General features: G+C 39.4%; 1 protein-coding gene across 2 annotated transcripts in view; it reads right to left on the bottom strand.

Moving 5' to 3' along the window:
- The window catches only part of RYK (receptor like tyrosine kinase), a 95901-nt gene that overhangs the window by 28186 nt on the left and 44708 nt on the right, over nucleotides 1-23007 (bottom strand). Inside the window, exons 4-10 of one of the 2 annotated variants that reach the window (XM_037061252.1) lie at nucleotides 22872-23006; nucleotides 20678-20731; nucleotides 16781-16925; nucleotides 13029-13129; nucleotides 8023-8148; nucleotides 6574-6660; nucleotides 2142-2211 (exon numbers count right to left, since the gene is read on the bottom strand). In XM_037061252.1, coding sequence (XP_036917147.1) covers nucleotides 2142-2211; nucleotides 6574-6660; nucleotides 8023-8148; nucleotides 13029-13129; nucleotides 16781-16925; nucleotides 20678-20731; nucleotides 22872-23006 — 718 coding nt within the window. Of the gene's footprint in view, nucleotides 1-2141; nucleotides 2212-6573; nucleotides 6661-8022; nucleotides 8158-13028; nucleotides 13130-16780; nucleotides 16926-20677; nucleotides 20732-22871; nucleotide 23007 lie in introns of both variants that reach the window. The other variant, XM_037061251.1, reaches the window with a different exon arrangement.

Raw genomic sequence — 23007 nt, 5'->3', positions numbered from 1 at the left:
GCAAGTGTCCCTGCGCGGTCAGGGCTGGAGGGCATTCGGTGTAAGAGGTGCCGCCATCAGGCACCTCTGGCCAACGGAGAACTGAACTGTAAGTGAAAATAGCTTAAGAGTTCTTTGGTATGAAGCACTTGCAATGTAATCAAGATAGACTGATAGCTGCCTTTAATTATACAGCTTATCTTAATTTATAATAAAAATTGTTCTCCCAAATTCCAGTGGAAAAAGGAATGAAAATAAGGCATTTAAGAAAGTTTAAAATATTTCACCACTTTACAACTCTCCTTAATTACGGAATGTTAAAACATGAATTAAACATGTCTTATGCATGGAGTTATATAACTAGTTTTTAAAAAGGTAAAATTTAAAACCAAGTGTCATTTTTTACTTAGTGTATTTAGCCTACTTGATAAATTCTGATATGACCACTGAAGACCATTATTTCATTTTTATCCCTCTTGCCTAGCAGAGAGTTCCAAGTATGAAATGTGCACTTTAATGAAGTAGACGGAAGAATGAAAAACAAATGAGTACACACAGCATGAATAGTCTAGACATCAGAGGTCAAGAGAAATGTGTGAGGCCCTAGTTCCCTTAAAAACGAACTGCAGCAGTGAGTGGAAAGAATAATACACTTTCCACACACTGACAATGTGTTTTGCTTATTAAAAACTCGGAGTCCTGGTATTGCTTTATAGCCAGGAAACACAATGAACCTGATCAAACTGTAAGTTACCTTTAGAAGACTTCTCCCTGTCACTGGATGTCCAGTATCAAAATAACCCCAACTGAGTATCCATCCCACTCCATCCTCTCAGGGTATAATAGGGCTGCTAATTCATCCTGGCAGGGTACTGGGAAACCCCACAGCTTAAAGCCGCATGAGCAAGTGCTGCACATGCTTGCTCTGAACATTTTTAGCCAGAGCATCTTTAGGATACAATAGCTACAAACTACTTACTGGGTATATCCTGTCTTTGCATTTATCCTTGCTGCCCACTTCTGTGCTACAGTGGTATAGGCCTTTCATCAGGGTAAAAACACTAGCTAGGGCCCTGGCTGGCTGGCTCAGATGGTTGGAGCATCATTCCATAGACCAAAAGGTTGCAGGTTTGATCCCTGGTCAGGGCACATACCTAGGTTGTGGGTTCGATCCCTGGTTGGCATGCATACAGGAGACAACTGATCCATGTTTCTCACCCCAGTGTTTCTCTCTCCACCTTCCTCTCTCTCTAAAGTCAATATATACTTCCTTGGGTGAGGATTAAAGAAAGAATACTACCTAGGTACCTAAGTACTGGGTAAACATTCCATTCTAGTATTAAACACTCTGGTTCCTCTCCCTAGAGTTAGTATAACAGAACATCAAGCACTCCACTCCCTACAGTGTCAAAAAGGCCATTGCCCACGGTGATCATACCCAGTCCTTGTTTCAAATGTGGTGATACACTCACTTAATGAACTACTATGTAGCCTTTTTAAATGTGGACATGAATATATAGTTACTGACATGAAAAGTTAAGATATATTGTTTTGTTACTATCCTTAACACATTAAACAGCAAAGCATGTTTAATGTGTTAAGGATAGTAACAGTACTGAGTATACAGGAAAAACATTTTTAAATGTATCCTGGAAATTCAGTGAAAGTGTTGAGATGTCCAATTTATTTTAAAATACTTTCACAATCACAAATATCTATCATCTATCTAGATAGATGATATACATACACATGTATATACACACACAAAGCAAAAATGGCAAAGTGTTAGCTAACAATGAATTTAGGAGGTAGTCTTTTTGTTTTTACTATTACTGTGTTTAGCATTCTTTATGTTCAGAAATTTCACTGCAGTTTTTTAGCACATGTGTATCATTATCCTATTTTTAAAAGGGAAATATGCACATAAATATGTATAAACTTTCAAATGCTTAGCTATGGTCATCCAGATGTGGGCTCACACACTCTTCCCTATACTTCACGGTTCTTAAATTTTGTGCCACAGGCATGCATTTCACTTTTATATTCAGACAAAAACTAAACTATTCCAAAAACTTTCAATTCAGAACACATGACTGTTCTTGAAATAAAAATGTAACAGACAATGTCGCCACACTCAGCAGATGGTGGTGGTTCTCTCTCACCTGTGATGAAGACCCCGCAGCTTACAACTCTCAGTGAGCATCATTGTCACCTGGATTTCTGAAGCTTGATCTGTATAAAGAACATGACGCTGTCTTGAGTGACGATACTATATATGACATTAATATCTTCTGCTGCTATCAGCAAATAATGTGGATTATACCTTTGAGACTATAAGGTAAAGTCTCCTTGTAAATCACAAGTAAATTTAAATAGGTCTAGCTTAAAATTCTATCATAATAGGTATTGCTTCATTGAATAGGTCAACATTAAAAGAAGCCATTAAAGATAAACCTGACTACATAAAAATTAGAAATTAAGGTTCCATAAACAAAGTAGAGAAAGTTCACACAGACCGGAAGAATATCTGCAACACATAAAGTATATAAAGGGCTATTTTCCTTTCTGAACCTCTTATTTAAAAAGTTTGCACAAATCAATAAGAAAAACATTTTGAAGAAGGCATTTCCCCATTGTTTAAAAAGAACATTTCTATTAAGTCAACAGTATATTTTCATTATAAAATTAAAAATGAGTGTCCATTTTTAAAAAATGGCTTTCGATACCAAAATAAAAAGTAATAGTATTCTTAAAGTCACTTTCAAAGAAACCAATAACTATTTTGTAGTCAACAGTAAAAATAATAATAATTTATAAAGCCTTTGATCAATGCAGTAAGAGGGAGAAAAAGATGTAGTGATTGGCAAACTCGAGTTCCACATCCCAGCCCCACCCAGTAAAATGCTGACCCAACAGTCAAGTCCAGACCCTGCACTCACTCACTACGATCACATGTCCCATTCACCCCTTAGAAGTGGAGCCTTCAAAGCCGAGAAACTGCAAGTTTCATTGACTTCCAGCTCTACCTGATGGAATCACTCCCTCTCCCACCACCTGTTATTAGTGTCCCCTTTCCAGACAGCTTCACTTGGTTAAGACTTTCGTAGGAATGTCAAATAAGTGGACAAAAAGCCAAGAATATGAAACACTGGGCACTTGTTTGGAAAAGGCGATCCACACCACTGTCTATGAAACACACTCTAGTTATCCAAAAACTGCTTAACACTTAGGATTGTTTAGTAAATGGTAGGAAGTGCCTCATTCCTCTTTACATAATCTAAATAATTTTTTATGAAATTATAGCCAGACTATTGGGAGACTAGTAGGATCTTTTTGGATTGAAAACCCCAGTTGGTAAGAGTTTACCTTCCTATCAATTGGTAAAGAGATACAAGTAAAACAGAAGGTAATATCAGGATGTGTCATTTTTCTGCATATTTTTCAAGTTCCTAACTTTGATAAACATGTTGTATTAAGCGAGAGCTACCTGAACTGAATGATGATCTAAAAAAACTTTGAATTGGAGAAAAAATAATTTTATACACTTAGTAAGAAAAAATCATTTTCCTGGATTCCTTTCCCAGTCTAGCCCTAGTCTTTTAATTTTAAATACTAAAAGAGCTATCTTCAACATGTATACATTTGAAAAGAATACTATAAATAATTTACATTCGAAAAGCTACAATAAAGAACGAAATGATAAAAAATACATTCACAAGTGACAAAAATTAGCTATTAGAGAAAACAACACCAATAACCTCAAATTAATTCATTTATTTTTATGAAATTCAATTTTACAATGTGTGAAATTCAGATTCCTAACTTTATTTTTTAACTGTTTTTTTTTAAAAGATTTTATTTATTTATTTCTAGAGAGAGGAAGGAGAACGAGAAGGAGAGAAACATCAATGTGTGGTTGCCTTGCACATGAACCCAACTGGGAGCTAGCCTGCAACCCAGGCACGTGCCCTGACTAGAAATCGAATCAGTGACCCTGTGGTCTGCAGGCTAGTACTCAGCACACTGAGCCACACTAGCCAGGGCCCAGATTCATAACTTTAATCTTTGTAAATTTATATTAAAGTATTTGTTAAGTATCTATGCAAGACTATGAATTTTTTAAGACACCAACCTCCAAATTTCCTGCTCATGCCCAAAGTAAAGGTCAATGATCATTTCAATATGTATTTTCTGCATTTTAAGCTGCACTTCTAATTGTGCAGCACATAGATGCATGCAGATTTGTGAAAGAACGCTGTCAGTTCTATATAGGTTCAATTAAAAAATAAAAATAACCCCATCAAAGAACAAATCTTAGAGGTAATCATGCAGCTATCCAACTATTTGGAGGCAGGGATGGTGGTCAATGTACTTCCTCTCAGTTTCCCAAGCAAACCATGACCATCTATCTGAGCTAAGGACTTAATGTGCTTTCTCTTGTTTTTGTCTGTCTCAAAGAGAACAAAAAATACAGTGTTAAGACAGAGAAACAAGTAAATGACTACAATTCAAGTGTATATGGAAAGAGAAATCTTATCTTGTGAAACAGTCCCCGTATCCACATTGTGTTTTCTTATCACTATTATTTCCTTCTTTCTCCCCTTCCAACACTAAATCAACCCAATTCTGTACGGAAATCTCTTTTGTTAAGAATCGTCCAGAACAAATTCATAATAGCCCAGTTCTAAATTGTCCACAGTATATTTACAAACCTCAGAAGAAATATTAGAGTTAAAAGGAAATGTTTCCTTTAAAAATGGAGAAAGTATATCCAAGGGCAGTGATTATTAAACTTAGGGTTCAATTTTTATATTTAAGGAGTGTAAATTTGTACACTATCCTTAAAAACTAGTCAGAAAATCTAATGGGACCTCATTTCAATATTAGCCTTTAAAATTGTTTTGGAGTTAGGAAAGGTGGCTGAATAAAATACTGAATAATACAGTGAGTTAAACCATTTACTTAGAAAAGATTAAAAGGTTTGTGTGTGTGTGTGTGTGTGTGTGTGGCTTTTGTACCATCCTTAGACAGCAATTTTGCTAAATTCAAAGAAATCAAACACCAAAGAATTTCTATAAGGTTATCACAGCCCAACTTTTTAGAAATAAATAAACATAAACCCTAATACTTTCCATGAGTTCCTGTAAGTAAATTTAGAAACAAGTTCTTATAAATTAATTTTGTAAACTTCATAAAATTGTCACCTCCTACTCATAAAACTAAATTTAATTTTGCCCTCAATCTCTGCATTCAAAATGCTAAATTTGCTTTTCCTAAAATTAGTATCTTGTCATCTCAATCTGTACCAGACAGTGTCAGACAGTAAACACCTTGTAAATAAACTTCCACATTTTTCTTTCTCTGAAAAGGAGTAAATAAGCTCAACTAAGAATTATTTAAGCTCTTAGAAACATCAATTATAAGTAATTAAAATTCTAATGTTTTAAAGTCTTTAAATATTAGTACTTAACTTACTAATATTAGGGAATAATCCATATATAAATAATATTACAATGCATTTTGATAGGGAATCTGTAATTTAAAAACTTAGATAAAACAATAATTGAAAAAGCAGGTATTACATTTCCCTAGTTAATTAATATGTTCACGAAAATAAAAACTATTTTTAGATAGTTTTTAGAAAGTAATCTAGCAATATCTTTCAAAATTTTAAATGTAATACCTCTTGGGGCAGCCAAGTCCATCCATCGCTGTCCATGCAAAACTAGACCAAGAAATACCCACACATGGACACAGGGATAAGGGTGTTTTCTGCAGCATTCCGTACAATGGGGGGGGGGGCAGGAGGAGGGTAATTCATACAAGGTATAGCAGGTTATCTTTTTTCTTTATAATGTTCAGTACTGGACAGATGGAGAGAGAGGAGGGATAACTATTAACAACATTTTTAACTGAATTTATTGGGGTGGCACTGTTTAATAAAATTATATAGGTTTCAATGGTACAGTTCTATAATACNGGGGGGGGGGGCAGGAGGAGGGTAATTCATACAAGGTATAGCAGGTTATCTTTTTTCTTTATAATGTTCAGTACTAGACAGATGGAGAGAGAGGAGGGATAACTATTAACAACATTTTTAACTGAATTTATTGGGGTGGCACTGTTTAATAAAATTATATAGGTTTCAATGGTACAGTTCTATAATACATCATCTGTATATTATATTATATGTTCACCTCCACAAGTCAAGTCTCCCTCCCTCCCTGTATGTTCCCTGTTTACTCTCTTTTAACTCGCCCCCGCCTTAACATTTTTTTTAAAGGGGAAAAACAAAGAATTTTAACCTGGGAAAACCACAATATTAGATACAGCAACAATGAAGCCATGTGGATATAGTTTAACTAGAAGCCTGAGAAATATCTAACAAATGTTTAATGTCTTAATTTATTGGACTTCTAGTTTCTATACCTTAATGAGAACAACCCACATTTCCTTAATAGTCTCATATGAGCTAAATTAACATAGACCGGTTTATAAAGGTCTGGTACACACTGAGAATTTGAGGCAGAATTTAGCTGGCATGAGCCCCCTTAGACAGGAAAGCATATGGAAAAAGTATGGGAAAAATCCTACCTTTCACTGTTTTTACAAATGCTTGTTTTTCTTTATTTGGATCTTTTTCATCTATTAAAATCCCATGGAAAATACGCCCAAAAGTACCTAAAAGGAAAAAAATAATTAACAAGATCATAAAATAAACCTTCATAAAATTTTAAGTATAAAACTTTCTGGCACAATGTAACTGAAACATAACAAGGGCATGTACCTAGGATCAACATTACTGCAGCCCTAAGAGTAAAAAGACCCAAACCTTTGTTTTTTAATGCCTATCAGAAGTTCTTTGTAACTATGAAATAATTTGCTTTTAGAAACCTCACAAGTATATGAGAATTCTTCCTGAATTATCCTAAATAAACTAATGATATAGCCAGGAGCACCGAAACTCAGTAGTCTGGTATCTGCAGAGTCATTTATGAGTTTCCAGGCTTAGCCTCAGAACAATGACAAAGGAGAGAAATGGACTATTCTCACACACTCAAAGACAACAACAGAAATCTGCTTCTGTTAATTACTCTTTGCCACTGGGGACAGTTCAAGACCCTTACTTAGCTACGACTGGTCTACAAGTATCCCAACCAGCAGATAAATTCAAATGACTCATATGTATCCAAAACATTTCAAACTGAATTATAAAATGGGGGAGTGGGATTTGGTATTTAACCACTTAAAGAGCTCAATGAAATATTTTGTTATTAATTTCTGTACTCTTCTTTCAGCATCTCTCCAATCAATACCCTAAACTCAAAAACAGGAAGCGAGGCTCACCAAGTGGAGAGGGAAAGGGTACTAATACCTATCGAGCACCTACTGTGTGCTAGTCCATTTCATGTGCATTACTTCCTCTAACCTTCGTAACTAGACTACTAGTAAAGAACACAGTTCAAATTTACAGAAGAGAAAACTGGACACAGAAGGTATTGATTTTTCCAAGGTCACAGTGGTAATATACCATGAGAATAAGACTGGAAGTTGGGTGTAACTCCAAAGCCCATGCATGTTTCTCCTGCTAGAACCCCATGCCATCTGTCACAGAAAAAAAATTACATACGACTATTTCAAAGAGGCCTGTTAGGTAGTGATCATCGTTAAACAAGAACTAAACAGCCCTGGCTGGTGTGGCTCAGTGGACCGAACATGGGCCTGAAAACCAAAGGGTTGCCAGTCCGATTTCCAATCCAGGACACATGTTTGGGTTGCAGGCCAGGTCCCCAGTAGGGGCCACTTGAGAGGCAACCACACATTGATGTTTCTTTCCCTCTCTTTCTCACTCCCTTCTCCTCCCTAAAAATAAATAAAGGCAAATTAAAGATTTAAAGAAGGGGGAAATGAAAATCAGTTTTATAAAGGAAATAAACCATGTACTGCTTTCTATTCTTAGACACAAAGTTCTTAAAATTTGAAACAAAAAAAATTTAGTGTTTATACTAAATCTTCCCTAAAAACCCGATTTTGAGATGATACCTTCTTGGAGTACATCTTTTAGAGTTATCCTCTCCCTGGATACTGCTATATCCTTCACCTTAGCTTTGGCTTCCAAAAGAGTGACACTTCTTAGGTCGTTCTTCTCTATCCGCAAGGTAGGATAACCTGAGGAGCCAACAAAGCCAAACCAAGAAATATAAATACCCTTATTATGGCGTCAGCGTCACCTGGTTCAGTTAGAACCTCAGGACTCAAGGCACAGCAATGAATGAACGTAACAACCATAAGAGGAAAAAGGTACACACATGTGCAGGGGGAATGACTTTCGAAGGCCATTTAACAAAAAAAAAAAACCAACAACACATTTTTACACCTACCCCCAAATCTTAAAATGCAGATTTAACACTAGAAACACTAAAAATAATATTACCATTACCACCACTCCAACTGTTTTTCGCCAAAGGAAACAAGTTTTGATTCATGGAATTCAATTTCATTTGTCTTATGGACGGTTTGCCTACTGTAAGATTTTCTAACATACTCTCCTAACAGAATAGCTTTTCACATGAGATGTTTGTAAAAACGTCTTTCCTTTTAAAATATATTGTTAATTTAATCATTCTGACACTCATATAGCCTACTCATACCATTGTGAGATTCGTATTTGTTTTTCAGTTCTCTTAACCATATATGATAACAGCAAAAACAAAATTTCTAGCCATAAATTAAAACTTTCACTCCAAAAAACAGAATAAAAGAAAGATCCATAGTTAGCAAGGGGAAATTAGAACGGTGTCTCTGCTGATTTGCTTTGGGAGATGATGGGGAGAAAAACCCCAGAAGGGTTAGTGGACCTGGACAATGATTGTCCATGGCTGCCCGAAGGATGACATGAACAGCCTTGGGGAACTTTGTAACGAGTGGTCATCCTGTCATACCTCATTGCACTGCATAGCAGTCTGACCACGACATGCCTGGGTGTGTGAGTACAATGTGAGTACTGTATGTTTATTACTGTCTGAAGTTCTCAGAATTTCTTGGACCTGAGGTCTGTTGCATTTTGCTATTTTGGAAAATTCTTGGCCATCATGTCTTCAAATACTTTTTCTGCTTTTTAAAAAATGTATAAACAAATATATTTTCACTGAGTTTTTAAAAACTACTTATTTTATCACATATAATAAATGATTTTTCTCCTTAAGGTTATGTCCACAAAAATGAGAACAATTAAAATATATTTTACTGATTATGCCATTACAGTTGTCCCATTTCCCCCCCTTCATTCCCCTCCACCCTGCACACCCCTTCCCCCTTACATTCCCCCCTAGTTCAATCCATGTGTCACAAGTTCTTTAGCTTCTGCATTTCCCACACTATTCTTGCCCTCCCCCATCTATTTTCTCCCCATTGTCTATGCTACTTATTTTCTGTACCTTCTCCCCCCTTTTCCTCCTCCCACTCCCCTGTTGCTAACCCTCCATGTGATCTCCATTTCTATGGTTCTGCTCCATATGGTTCTAGTTGTCGTCTTAGTTTGCTTTTGTTTTAGGTGTGGTTGTTAATAACTGTGAGTTTGCTGTCCTTTCACTATTCATATTTTTTATCTTCTTTTTCTTAGATAAGTCCCTTTCACATTTCATATAATAAGGGCTTGGTAATGATGAACTCCTTGAATTTGACCTTATCTGAGAAGCACTTTATCTGCCCTTCCATTCTAAATGAAAGCTTTGCTGGATACAGCAATCTTTGATGTAGGTCCTTGCCTTTCATGACTTGGAATACTTCTTTCCAGCCCCTTCTTGCCTGGAAGGTCTCTTTTGAGAAATCAGCTGACAGTCTAATGGGCACTCCTTTGTAGGTGACTGTCCCCTTATCTCTTGCTGCTTCTAGGATTCTCTCCTTTATTTTAATCTTGGCTAATGTAATTAGGATGTGCCTTCATGTGTTCCTTGAATCCAACTTCTTTGGGACTCTTTGAGCTTCCTGGACTTCCTGGAAGCCCATTTCCTTTGCCAGATTGGGAAAGTTCTCCTTTATTATTTGTTCAAATCAGTTTTCCACTTGTTGCTGTTCCTCTTCCCCTTCTGGTACCCCTATAATTCAAATGTTGGAATGTTTAAAGATGTTCTGGAGGTTCCCAAGCCTCTCCTCTTTTTTTTTGAATTCCTCTTTCTTCATTCCTTCCTGTTTGGTCATTTCTTTCTTCCTTCTGGTCCACTCCATTGATTTTAGTCCCAGATTTGTTTCCATCATTAATGGTTCCCTGTGCAGTCTGCTTCATTTCACTTAGTGTAGCTTTCATTTTTTCATCTAACTTGTGACTAAAATCAACCAGTTCTGTGAGCATCCTGATCACCAGTATTTTGAACTGTGCATCTGATAGGTTGGCTATCTCTTGGCCACTTAGAAGTATTGGCTCTGGGGCATTGAGGTGTTCTTCTGCTTGAGCCACAATGTTTTGGTCTGTTCATGCCTGTTACGTACGAGGGGCAAAAGCTTAGGTGTTCACTGGGTCAGGGCAACCCAGTCACTGGGGTGAGACTGGGGGCGGGGTCAGAGAGGGAGCAGTGGCATTTTTTCCGATCTCTCAAATTTTGGTCCCCTCTGCCATTTCCCACAAGCAAATTGGGCCCTTCTGGTGCTGGCTCCTAGGTGGGTGGGCTTGTGTTCATTCTAGGATGCTGTGGGTCTCCCCTACGAACTCTCCTGTGGGGCTGGGAGTCTCTCCCAGCACCTCAACCCCCGAAAGTTTTTCCAATCGGTGCTTTTAGGCTTTATTTCTTGTTGCTAGGGCCCTGGGTTGTGCAGTCTGTCTCACTGACTGTTTTTAAACCTGCCTGATTTCTCTGTGCGCAAATGTGTGTCCACAGTCAGTCAGCCTCCTTTCAAGCCTTACTGAGTTTCCGTCTGCGCCCACCCACATTGCCAATCACTACCTCCTCCTGCTGGGACCCCTCTCCACCACCGCCAACTCCCCTCCTCTTACTGGTCTGGGTGAATGGTTCGTTGTTGTCAAACTTTGGTACAATTTACTTTTCTGTCTGTTTGGTTGCATTTTTGTTTCTAAATCTTTGCTGTCTTTAAATTTGGTTGTGCGAGGAGGCACAGTGTTTCCACCAATGCCTCCATCTTGGCAGGAAGTCCAAAAATGAGGAAATTTTTTATTGATGGTAACTAAAAAAGCATTTTAATAAATAAATGTATTTCCACTGATTTTCTAACAGTATTTTGCTCTTAGCATATATAATAATTGAATTATCTGCCTCTTTAAGGTTATATCCACAAGGACAAACTGACTCTAAAGAGCCAAGACTGGCAGCCGAACATCACAAGCCAAGTGTTCTCATGCTGCATAGTCTGGACCACTCTCACATTTATCATCCTATTTCCTGAGGAGCACGCATTTCTTTCTCTTGCTGGTAGTGATGACAACTGCTGTTATGACTTCTTTCACATCTATTTTAGTCTAGAGTGCCCTCTCTTCCCCTTTTCTTTCTCTTGCCACTGTCTTATTAAAGAAATTCAGTCAGTTATCAGAGAGAGTATCTGGCATCTGCTTTTTTGAATATCATTTCACTTCCCTATTGCTTGTAAACTGCAAAGCAGTTCTACAGCCTGATTAGGTCCGGGTTAACTCTTGAAGGTGGGAGAGGAAACAAGAAAACCCCAGGAGTGGTGTGTCACATCTGGGAACGCAAACCGCCAGTAACACTTGTTCTGCTTCAGTGACGCTAAGTTTCATCAGTGGATTCAGACGGTGACAGTCTGATTCCTCAAATGGTCAAGTTTCCATTTCCCTTTGTTCAAATGGTTTTAAACACTATCAATCTTTCCCTGAGTCAAATATTTTATTGTGATTACAAATATAATTTCTAATCCTATCATTCCTTCCATATCGATTAGCTGAGATTCTTCTGTAAAGAAATATTTTGCCACATGAACCAGCACTATCTGGTTACTATGAAGAACAGTTCATGTAGCCAGTTGTCAGAGTAAGGTATTTATTATTGGTGTCTTAGTTACTGCATAATGATCAATGTTTTAAAAATGTACCATTACGAACTCATGGATTTTTACATATTTTATGTTAGATGCTCAAATAGACCCATTTTGGGAGCTCTTCAAGTCTTCCACAGCTTCCTTGCTTTGGGGCTCCGCAGAATGTCCCAGGTTTATCTTGTACACCTCTGACCCAGTCCTGGAACCACCCATTTCCCCAAAGAATTTTGGTTCTTTTTACTGGGAAAGACCACAGCAGGGCACTGGGTGAAGAACAGATATTCTTAGTACTAGTTTATGAAAGAAAAATGCTAGCTCAAGGAAGGTAACAGCCAACTGCCTATAAGAACCTAATTTAACTAACCAATGGCATCTTTGAGTAAGGCCCTGAACTGTGACCCACCATCTATCCTGATGATTACACTGTTCCTTATCTGTATGGTACCTGATTGCTCTTTATATCTAAATTGTACTCTAATAATGATAATTTCCCCCTAAACATGCACATGTTACAGTTTAAAAACTTTGATCAAAATTCTGTTAAGGAAGTCAGATCTTATGCTCTCAACTCCAATAGAAGCTAGTATCCTATCCTGAAGAGAAAACATATAGTTCTTACCAGAGCCCATAACACCATCAAACAGGTCTCTGTCTCCATGCAGCTCAATGGCTTATTCTACCTAAATACCCAAAAACCTTTTTTTCTGAATTTCTGTAGAAGTGGTTTTGCAGTCAAATGCTCTATCCCTGAGCTATACCCCCACAGAAGTGATTTTGTACCCCAATTGAATATACTTGAACCACTGAAATCTTCGCAAAATCAAATCTAGCAATTAAACTTAGAATTTTATTTTCTGTACTCCAATTTTAGAGAGTTTCTTTTAATATTCTAGAAAGCAGAAGCCGAAGATCAAGCCCAAGTCTGCACTTGCTAGATACTATGTACAAAGTGTGGTACATGTCCTGTAAGTAACTAACCACACAGCACCACTGACAGACCAAAGAAGACTTCGGTGAATTATCGTTAGGATTACATTAACTCTTACTGGTAATAGGAGTTGCATTGTTGGGTGTGTCGGCTCTCAGATACTGAGTTGTCTGGGTAGAGGGCTGAGACAGCCCTTGGGAACTGCTGCTGGCACTGATGCTGCAAACAAAAGAAATGCGTGGCGAGTTAGCTTCAAGGAAAAATTTCCTTTCTTCATGCATGCAGACATTATAACTAGCTTGAAGTCCTGGTGGAGATCACAAAGCATGGACCTCCACCACAAACACCCCACACTGAAGTTTTAATCCACCTCTGCATCTCCACAATCACTAAGTCATTCAGAAATGCAGGTACTAGTCCTCAGACACCACAGACAGCAGGCACATGACAGTACACTGCAGGAACGATCAGTGCCCTCTTATGAAAAGAGCACATGCCATTCAATTCGACTGCTTTTAAGAAAAGGAACAGAAAGACAGGTCTCTTTTAATGATGGTCCAAAATCAAATGGCATACAGATGAGGGAATAACAAAGCATTTACTAATTATTTTTGTTATTATTAATATTACGCATCCCCAATCCTCAGAATGACGAGGAAGTACAAGGCACCCGTTTTTGGAGTTGTGAGTCCTACTCAATGATCACAATGAAAATCAAAGTCGTTAAACACTACAGGATTAAATAATGGGGAGGGAAAGGAAGCATTACCATCCCCCAATAGGGGGAAAATAAAGAACTTCCATTTACTTCCCATAAAATGGAATTAAGAAAAATCTACCTCCCAGGATTTTTGCAAGGCTCAAGCTGTATAATACATGCAGAAACACTACTTAGATTATTCCCTACAACCAAGATGCACTGTGATGGTAGAATGCCCAGACCCCAAATCATTTACTACTGTTTCTCTCCAGTAGGTGGCACTCTTGTACCAACTCAGAATTCCTGAAAAGACTGGGCATGCAAAGATGTTGTATGTCCATGTCCATTTTTTGTTTGTTCAACAGATATTTAGTGGGTCCCTACAATGAGCAAAGCACTATGTTAAGTGGTCAAAACAAACCATTTTTCGAACCCCCAGTAATATTATTAAAAGAGAAGCAGGCAGCAGTCGGGAATCTACCCAATAACTATTAAAACCACTATCTACATAGCTACAACACATGAGGTGGAAAATGAAATTAAAATGTACATTTTCTAGCACTTAATAGTTTAAAACCGGTCTAAATAAATTATCTAATTTGATTTTCATAAGCAAGTGAGGTTCATTATAGAGGTATTAACTCTGCTTTAGAGTTGCAGCCAGAAGCTGGGGCAAAGATAACTTTCCTCGCAGCACTTACTGATGTCTCTATTTCTAAATGTGTGACAGCAGACACTGTGCTGGGGACCCAGCAGTGAACAGAATATACAAAGCCCCCTGCCCTCGTGAAGCCTGCAGTCCAACAGGGATTTCTTCCCTACCGCCTATCTCGCCCCAGCGGACTATCAAGTCCAGTGCCATTAGACTACTGGATGGGAACTTTCTAGACAACACTGTTAGCCTGCCTGGCATGTAATCATCTATGGCTAATAGAACAGAAAATATCGGAAGCAATCAGTCCATCACTCCCAGCCCACTGCACCTTTCTGAAAACATCAGTCATAGTAATGGCACTTACTACATGCAGTTTGTGTCCTAAGGTATTAGGTATTATTAGGTATTATGGTATTATTTCATTGAAAATTCACAACATCCCTAGGAAGTATATGCCATTACTATCTCTGCTTTACAGATGAGAAAAACTGAAACATCAAGATGCCATATAATGTGCTAAGGCCATAAAGCTAGTAAGCAGAGCAACCAGAGTTCGGAGATGCTCTGGCTGCAGAGTCTATGCTACTGACCACCAAGCTATGCTCTGAAAACAAGTGATAATTTAAGTTGCTTTTATTCAGGGAATTTCTGGAAATCTTCACCTGAAAACCAGAAAACACTGGAACCAGTTCATGGGTGGTAACAGACTATTTCAGCAGGCAGAGGTGTATGCCCCATGGAACCCCAAAGTTCTCACACAACTCTGGCCCGCATGGGCTCACAGCCCTGGCACACATGCAAACACTCAAGGACAGTGAATGCACCAGGATGGCTTCTAAATGTCATGTTCTTCAGTGACCCCCCCACCCCAGCTCCACCTGTATCCTCTCTGAGTCTGATCAAAAAGTTCCCGTTGCCTCATTTCTCCTCAGGGCTTCCAAAGACCATTTCTTCCTCTCTCAAACCTAAATCTAACTTCGACCATACCACATACGTACAACATATGAAACATATCACCCATGCATTACTCTTTTCATTCTTATCTTTTCTTCCCCCCCCCCCCTCTACTCAGGTAAAGAAAGTAGAACAATAAGAACAGAGATACTTAGAGGCAGATACTGAATTCAACCATGCTCCCTTGTCCCCTTGGGTTTTTGTTTAGGTCACCAATGTGCTTACCCATTGCATGAACGACACTGTGTTAGGACTGGGGACTCAGCAGTAACACACACTGCTCTCTAACTGGAAAAAGCTTACATTCTAGTAGGAGAGAGAAGTATATAAAAAATTGATTTCAGGAGGAAAAGGTATAATAATTGTTACCCAAAAGAGAGAGACAGAGAGAAAGACAGAGGGAAAGACAGAGAGGAGAGGGAAATGGGTAGCTGGGAGGCCTAGAAAACACTTTGTGAAACAGATGGCAATGAAGGTGAAATCTGAAGAACAACCAGAGTTTGGGCTGCTGGAAAATGAGGGGAGCCTCAGGGACAGCAGGAAAGCATGAACAGAAGTCCCGAAGGGCAGAGTGCAGGGCAAAAGTGAGGGACAAATAATCAGTTGACTGGAGTGCTAAGAAAGGCTACGGAAAGAAAGAGAGAAAGGGTCAAAGAAAATGGGAGATACTTTGAAAGCCTAGGCATGAAGCTGGAAACATCTTCAGTCAGCAACTGGGAATGACTGAGGAGGGAACAAAGAATCCCATACTGGAGACTGTCTATCATTCCATCTTTATTTCTCACCCTGTCCTGGCTGTAATGTCCTCCTTGTCATCTGACTCACCCAGGATGGAACAAGCACCTTTTATACCCCACACTACAATACATATACCATAATCATCAACTTTACAAACTTTTATAATTATGGGTTAATGTCAAAGATTAAATACCTGAAGCCATGAGGTATATCATTAATTTTTAAATTCCCAGCACTTAGCATATCTAACCCACTGTATTTCAAAGGCTACATATTACAATCATCCAGGAAGCTTTCAGAAAAATAACGAGCCCAAACACCACCCCAGGCCAATTACATCAGAATCTCTGGAAGGCAGGACCCATGTACTGATATGCTTTAAAGGCTTACCCATGATTCTAACGTGCGACCAGTTTGAGAACCAATGGTTTACTGGTAAATCATAGCAGGTTCTAAATAAATGTTTACTGGATAGATGGGTGGGTGGATGAATGGATAATGATGAAGGAACCAACTAGGAGGAAGAAACAAGGCTATTTTTCAAAGGTATTAGGAGTCTGGTCACATCAAAGGGGATAAGGAAAAGTTTTTTGATCGTGGCTTCTCCACCAACTAATAAACTATAATTTCTGACTTCACAAATTAAAAATAATAAAATTAGAGAAACACAATGAAGGCAATCACAAAGACAGTAGTTTTTTCTTTGGCTAGGGCTTGATCATCCTCCTTCCTTCCCTAGCACCCCTGCGCACCAGCGTGTGGGCTCCCAGGCAATGCATGCAACTGCTTTTATTTTCTTCCTTTCCCAAAACATGTACGGTACCTGTCATCCAGTTCAATCCTTTTCATACTATGAAGGTGCAAAACAGCTAAGATTATTGCTACAAGAAATATTACTGCACAGCAAACCCCTACGCTGATATAGAACACACGCGTAGAAGTGGTTGGAGCTGCATGGACAGGATCATCTGAAATAAAAATGAAAAGCACATTAAGCTTTCTAAACAAATTCATCAATAGCTCTGTGACCCAATACATACAATGAGTATCTTGTTCTTTGGTATAAAAAAAGATGATCATTGTATATGTCCATTCTTTGATAAGATCAGTTACCAGTAGTGTGTTGATGTAAATTCATAGCATTTTAGAAATGTTTTGTTGCAACTTTTAAAAACAGAACTTTACACAGCACTTTTGGCTGGCAAGTGTAGAAGTCACAGCAGCGCCGCCTACAGAGCGTGCTGCCGGGACAGAAATGTTCTGCGTGTGCTGCCGGTACAAGGGCGCTTGAAACACAGCTCATGCAACTCAGGAACTGAGGAGCTACTTTCACTTCATTATGATTAAGTTAAATAGCCACATGCAGCTAGCAGGCAGCACGCTGGGCAGCACAGTTCCTCAGCAGTGACGCCTGAAGTAGAGGGATCAGACATCACTGCTGCCAACCACCAGTGACTCGCAGGAAAAGGGCACAGAACACCACAACTCGTAAGTTAAAAAAAAAGCTTAATATTTTTCTCTTGTGAGAAAACAGAAATTATTCTGCTTATGTGTGTTTAAAGATAAAGGCAGAAAAACAAGACTCTATTTATGAAATAAAATGCTTTATATTGCCCTGGCTGATGTAGCTCAGTGGATTGAGTGCGGGCCTGCGAACCAGACAATCGCGGTTCGATTCCCAGTCAGGGCACATGCCTGGGTTGCAGGCCAGTTCCCAGCAGGGGCCAGTTCCCAGCAGGGGATGCACGAGAAGCAACCATACATTGATGTTTCTCTTCCTCTCTCCTTCCCTTCCCCTCTAAAGATAAATAAATAAAATATTTAAAAAGAAATGCTTTATATTATTCCAAAAAGAGAAGAAGTCTCGGCAATAGAGAAAATGACTCGAAGACACATACGCAGACAGGCAAACTGAGGAAGAGACACAAGGAGGCAAAGGCACAGAGAACAATGAGCAAGCGGAATGGAAGACAGAGAAATAGAACCCGTGGGATTGGGGATTTGAGTAAGTTCTGATGAGAACTTACATCGTAACTCTACTGAATGAAACCTGAGGAATGAATTTGGGCTTTGTCCTAAATGAGATGGAAAATAACTGCAAGGTTCCGAGCAAAGGAACAGCACACATTACCGCACCTGAAGAAGCAAATCTGACTGACGGCTTGCTGTGCAAGGCAGCGAGAGCCGAAGCAGGGCACCCACGAGAAGTCCACGAAAGCGGTAGTGGTGGCTTCAGCAAGTGTTAGAGTGAAGACGGGCAGTTAATGGATGGGGGAAGCAGTCTACAGACCTAGCTAATGGATTACACTGAAGTAGAAAGAACAAGAGGAAGCAAAGCTCTGGCTTACAGAATCAAGTGAAGAATGGCACCTTTACAAAAACAAACAAAAAGCAGGTTAGGGGAGGAGAATCAAGAGTTTTGCTGTGTCCAGGAATACATAGTACACACCTATGGGGATGTCAGGTTGACAAAAACACAAGTTTGGAGTTCTGGGGATGTTAGGACAAAAGGTAAAAGTTTCAGCTTCCAAAAACCTAGAAATCAGATTGCTTTCTAACACTCTGGATCACGAACAGTAAGTCGGAACAGATTAATGCAAAGAGATCAAATGGCTTCTAGGACATCTAGCCTAGAGTGCAGCCCGAATGAAGGCCTGACTTTTCACCAGCCCGCCACAGACTGTTCAGTCTTGGGAGGGGCGCCAAGGATTGTCCCACAGGCGGCTATTGGCAGTGCCTACCCAAACACACTCCGGGGCACGGATGAGGACCCCTCTGCTGGACAAATCCCCTAAAGCACCCTGCCTGATTATTCCCCAAATTCCAGGCTTATGTATGCAATGTTCCCACTCCTCACTTGTGTATTTCACTACCACTTTTCAGGTCTCTGATGAGATGTGACTGTCCTCAGAAAGCTGTCTCTCACTCCTTCAGGGGGCATCACACGCCCTCCCGGGGGTTTCCAGAGCCCCACGCCTTATCACGGCTCGCCGCACTGTGTTGTCCTCACTGCCCACGGCCTGTCCACCTCCTCCACCACAGCCCTCAGGGCAGTGTCTGTTTGGCTCGGAGTTTAATCCTGTGCCTCAATGATAGCATTTGGCACACCAGAGACTCTCAATAAATGCTAGATGGATGAAAAGGGAGGAAGAAGAAATAGATGGAGACCAAGAATACACAACATTCTACTGTCTTTGTGAGAAATAACATAGCATAAAAGAAATAGGTAAGATCACCAGATTTTTTAAAGTAAACTTAGAGGACTAGCATAAAAGAAATAGGTAAGATCACCAGATTTTTTAAAGTAAACTTAGAGGACAGCGATTTTTTTTAAAAGTTTTTCTTTTTCTTCTCAGAGATAAATCTAAATGAAACATTCTAAAAAAGCAGACAGTATCTCATATTATTTTACCTTCAAAAAAGGCCTATTGTGGGACATCCAGACACTTTCTGCCTGCTGAGACAACGAAGATGATGAAACAGGAAGCACATGCTACCAACCACACACGGTTCTTGCCAAAAGAGCAGGCCCCAAATCTAATCAAGTACAGACTCTAACTACCAGTTCATAGGAGAGAGAAAAACATGTTAAATGATACCACAAGGATGCACAGAGGGAAAATTCTATGGGACAAATAAATCGATTTCTTCAACAAACACATGATATTAGGGGAGGGAGTGATTTCTGGTTAATATAAAATACATGTGAACCAAATACAGTGTGTATTGACTTCATGTGTATCGGATTCAGGGGAGAAACAAAAGAGACATTTCTGAGACAGGCTGATCTGAATACGGACTAGCTTTTGGGAGATACTAAGGAAGTATTGTTAATTCTGCTACATGTAATAAACCAAATACAAGTGAACAGGTGTTGGATGATTGTGGGTTGCTTAATGACCTTCTTAAAGAGATCCACACTGAAATACTTATGGGTGAAATGACAGGAGGCTTGGTATATACTCTAAAATGCTCTACTCCCTCCCGCCCACCTACCCATCCGAAACCAGACTCCGTGGAACAACACGCACAACACCGATCACTGCTGCAGCAGGGGATGGCCCCATGCGGGCTCATCTTGGCTTATGCATACTCGCAATTCACCTCCATTTTCAAAAAATTACTTCCACAGAAGAATCTAGTAACCTTTCAGACATGCTATTAAAATTATCTCAGAAACAGTAAGTCTTAGTGATGTTTCCATGTCAGAAAAGGAAAACAGAAGTCTAAGTTACTATCTAACACAATCATTACCATAAAAATAAAAATCGACTTTGACTTTCTGCTCTGTAGGTTTAAACAACACGGTATCCGTCTTTAAGCTTATGTTTTCACCTGAATGAAACTGGCTGAGGGTCAGGTCCAGGTCACAAGTCAGAGTTTCTAACCTTCTGCTAAACAAATGAAGATCTGACACGTTTCATGTTCGTACTTTAATTATGACCATTTGAAATGATGTGATATGCATTCTTGCTTATAAAAGTTTCCTTAGATCCCCTGTTATGAAACATGCGTGAATTTTACCTCAGAGGAGTTTTCTAACAGTTTCATCTGACTGTATACCAATCTACAGAACATCAGCGAGTTAAAGAGCGTGGTGTCATTTCTCTGCTGACCTACTGGAAACCACAAGGCCTCCGAACTTCGTGCAGTCATGTTCATCTGCAATCAACCACTTTTCATCCCTAATGATGGAGAAGGAAAACACAGTAACACTTACAAATAGTTCTGCTAGTGTTTTTGTCCAAGGCTGAAGTTTTTACTTCTTCAAGTTCTGAATTAAAAAGGAGATAGAAGATGCTTTAGAAATTATTCTCCATGAAAATCCTTAAATACTGTAATTACATTTTCTAAATTTTCTCTCACACAGTTTTATATTATATCAGAACAGTGCCTGAACAAAGTAACAAGGCATTTGTGGTAAGATAGAAAATGGCGGATTGTTATTCTGATAATCATCACTATAATCATTAACCGAAGGGTGTTCCATATAGGTACTCAATGAAAAAGGGGCTTCTGTGGTGGAGAAGTCTAAAGAAAGCCACATTCTGTGACCTCTGTGGAGGCTCACAGCGCCCACTAGCAGAGTGGAAATGCCCTACAGCACAGGTGGCAAACACTCCTCCTTAACTAGTGGAAACCCCAACCTCCTTGCCCCTAGTTAAGGAGTAGTTACATTTACACAGTCCTAAAATCACATTCGGCCCTTTGAAGGCAACTGCAAGGCTATGTGGCCCCCGGTGGAAACGAGTGTGACACCCCTGCTCTAAGGAGTTCTAGGGTAACACATTAGTGTGACCCAGCAGTCTCCACCCTCGTATAATAAAGGGAGCTTTTCTTGCCAGTAATGCCCATTAACACTTGGTGTAGTAGAGATACATTTTCTGTGCAGTTTTAAATGTCATGGGATGGAAAACCAGATAAGCAAACCATATTAAGAGCACACATTAAACTAAGAGTCATGATTGGGGTGGTCACTAGTATGACCACCAAATAAAAAGGGCGGTGCTGCATTAAGTCTGTAACAGAACAGGAAATGACACCAATTGTTAATTTTGAAGTTAACTTTCATGTACATATTAAAGAGGCCATTCTGAGTATCAGCTGATCTTTAAGCTCAGGGAATACTGCACTGGTGGGCTCCACAGGCCACATCACGTGTTGCTGGCTCTTCAAGCATGAAAGGTGAAGCGCGTGGAGAGTCACCACCCACCTCCTCCAGGCCCCGGGGACCAAGTGCTTTGCATTCTTCACCGACTGGGGTGCAAGCTGAGGCGCCTCTCAGCACCCAGGCTCCTCACATTCATTATACAGAGACTAGTGGAACTAGACAGTCTTTCAAGTCCACTCTTAAAATATATAAAAGTAGGTATGTAGTGAATACATTAGAACAGAAGAATGTATCAAAACACCAAAGCGAACTATCTTCATTTTTAAAATGCCCATTCTAACGCAGTACAGCTTTTTTACTGACATTAGCCATTGTAACGCACTTGCTGGTCTGAGGCATTTTCATAACACTAAGCACTAACTCCAATCGGGAAATGTGTTAAGAGGCAGGGTGACACCTAGACTAAGTACAGGCCACCAGCTGGGTTTGTACTCCAGCTGTACCACTTAGCAGTGTGACCTTGGCAGATGGTCAGATGCCCTGCGCCACAGCTTCCTATTCAGAAAACAGAGATAAGTGAGAGAACCTACTGCCTAGGGTTGTTGCAAGGATTAAATAAGTTTAATGCATGTAAGCACTTGGACACAGTAAGCACTTAATAAGTTTGGAGGGGTTTTATTTTCTGATACACTGTAATTTCATTAGTAACAGATTATTCAAACACAAAAGCTACTAACATTTATTAGGTACCCACAAATGGTATTCTAAGCTTTAGGTTAGATTCAATTAATCTTAAAAAAAAAACACCTCTAAAACAGGTGAGTATGTCCATTTTACAGATTAAAGACCCCAAGACTTAGGTTAAGTCATGTGTTCCAACCTCTTGCCAAAAGCAGAGCCATAATTTGAACCCAGGTCTACGGGGCCCCGGGCAACACTTCTGCGTAATGGTAACTTCCTGAGGGAAGCGCACTTCCTCCCTCTTCAGGGGATCCTATCAGAATTACCTGGTTTCCTTCCATCTTTAGCTGCTACAGTGTTAGTTCACATTCCTAATATAAAACTCCCCAGCAACTCTGGTAAAAGATTTTGAGGAAGCAGGGACTGAGTGAGGCCTGACTGTGGTTCCGGGCTCTAAGGTCATCTGGAATTACTTCGGAATTTCATCTGTTAGTACTCTTTTTTTCATTTGCGACTATAACCAAGATTTGGTTACAAATCTGTAAAAAAAGACTAGAAAATCTGTTTTTGACCCTGCCACATCTATAGATAAAACACATACTTTGGTAAATAAATTCCTTACTTTTGTAGCACATTTTCCTTCGTTTAAAATTTAAGACTGTAAAGTTTTTTGAAGAATTTACTGTCAAGTTGAGCTGCATTAGTACCATAACCTCAGAATCTACTTTGCCAGTACAGGAAAGCTCGACCCGAAACAC

This window comes from Sturnira hondurensis, unplaced genomic scaffold (genome assembly GCF_014824575.4).
Source record: "Sturnira hondurensis isolate 20B ecotype Veracruz unplaced genomic scaffold, ASM1482457v3 Scaffold0013299, whole genome shotgun sequence".
Taxonomy (NCBI): domain Eukaryota; kingdom Metazoa; phylum Chordata; class Mammalia; order Chiroptera; family Phyllostomidae; genus Sturnira; species Sturnira hondurensis.
Note: the sequence above shows the minus strand (reverse complement) of the source record. Positions and strands in the feature narration are given on the sequence as shown.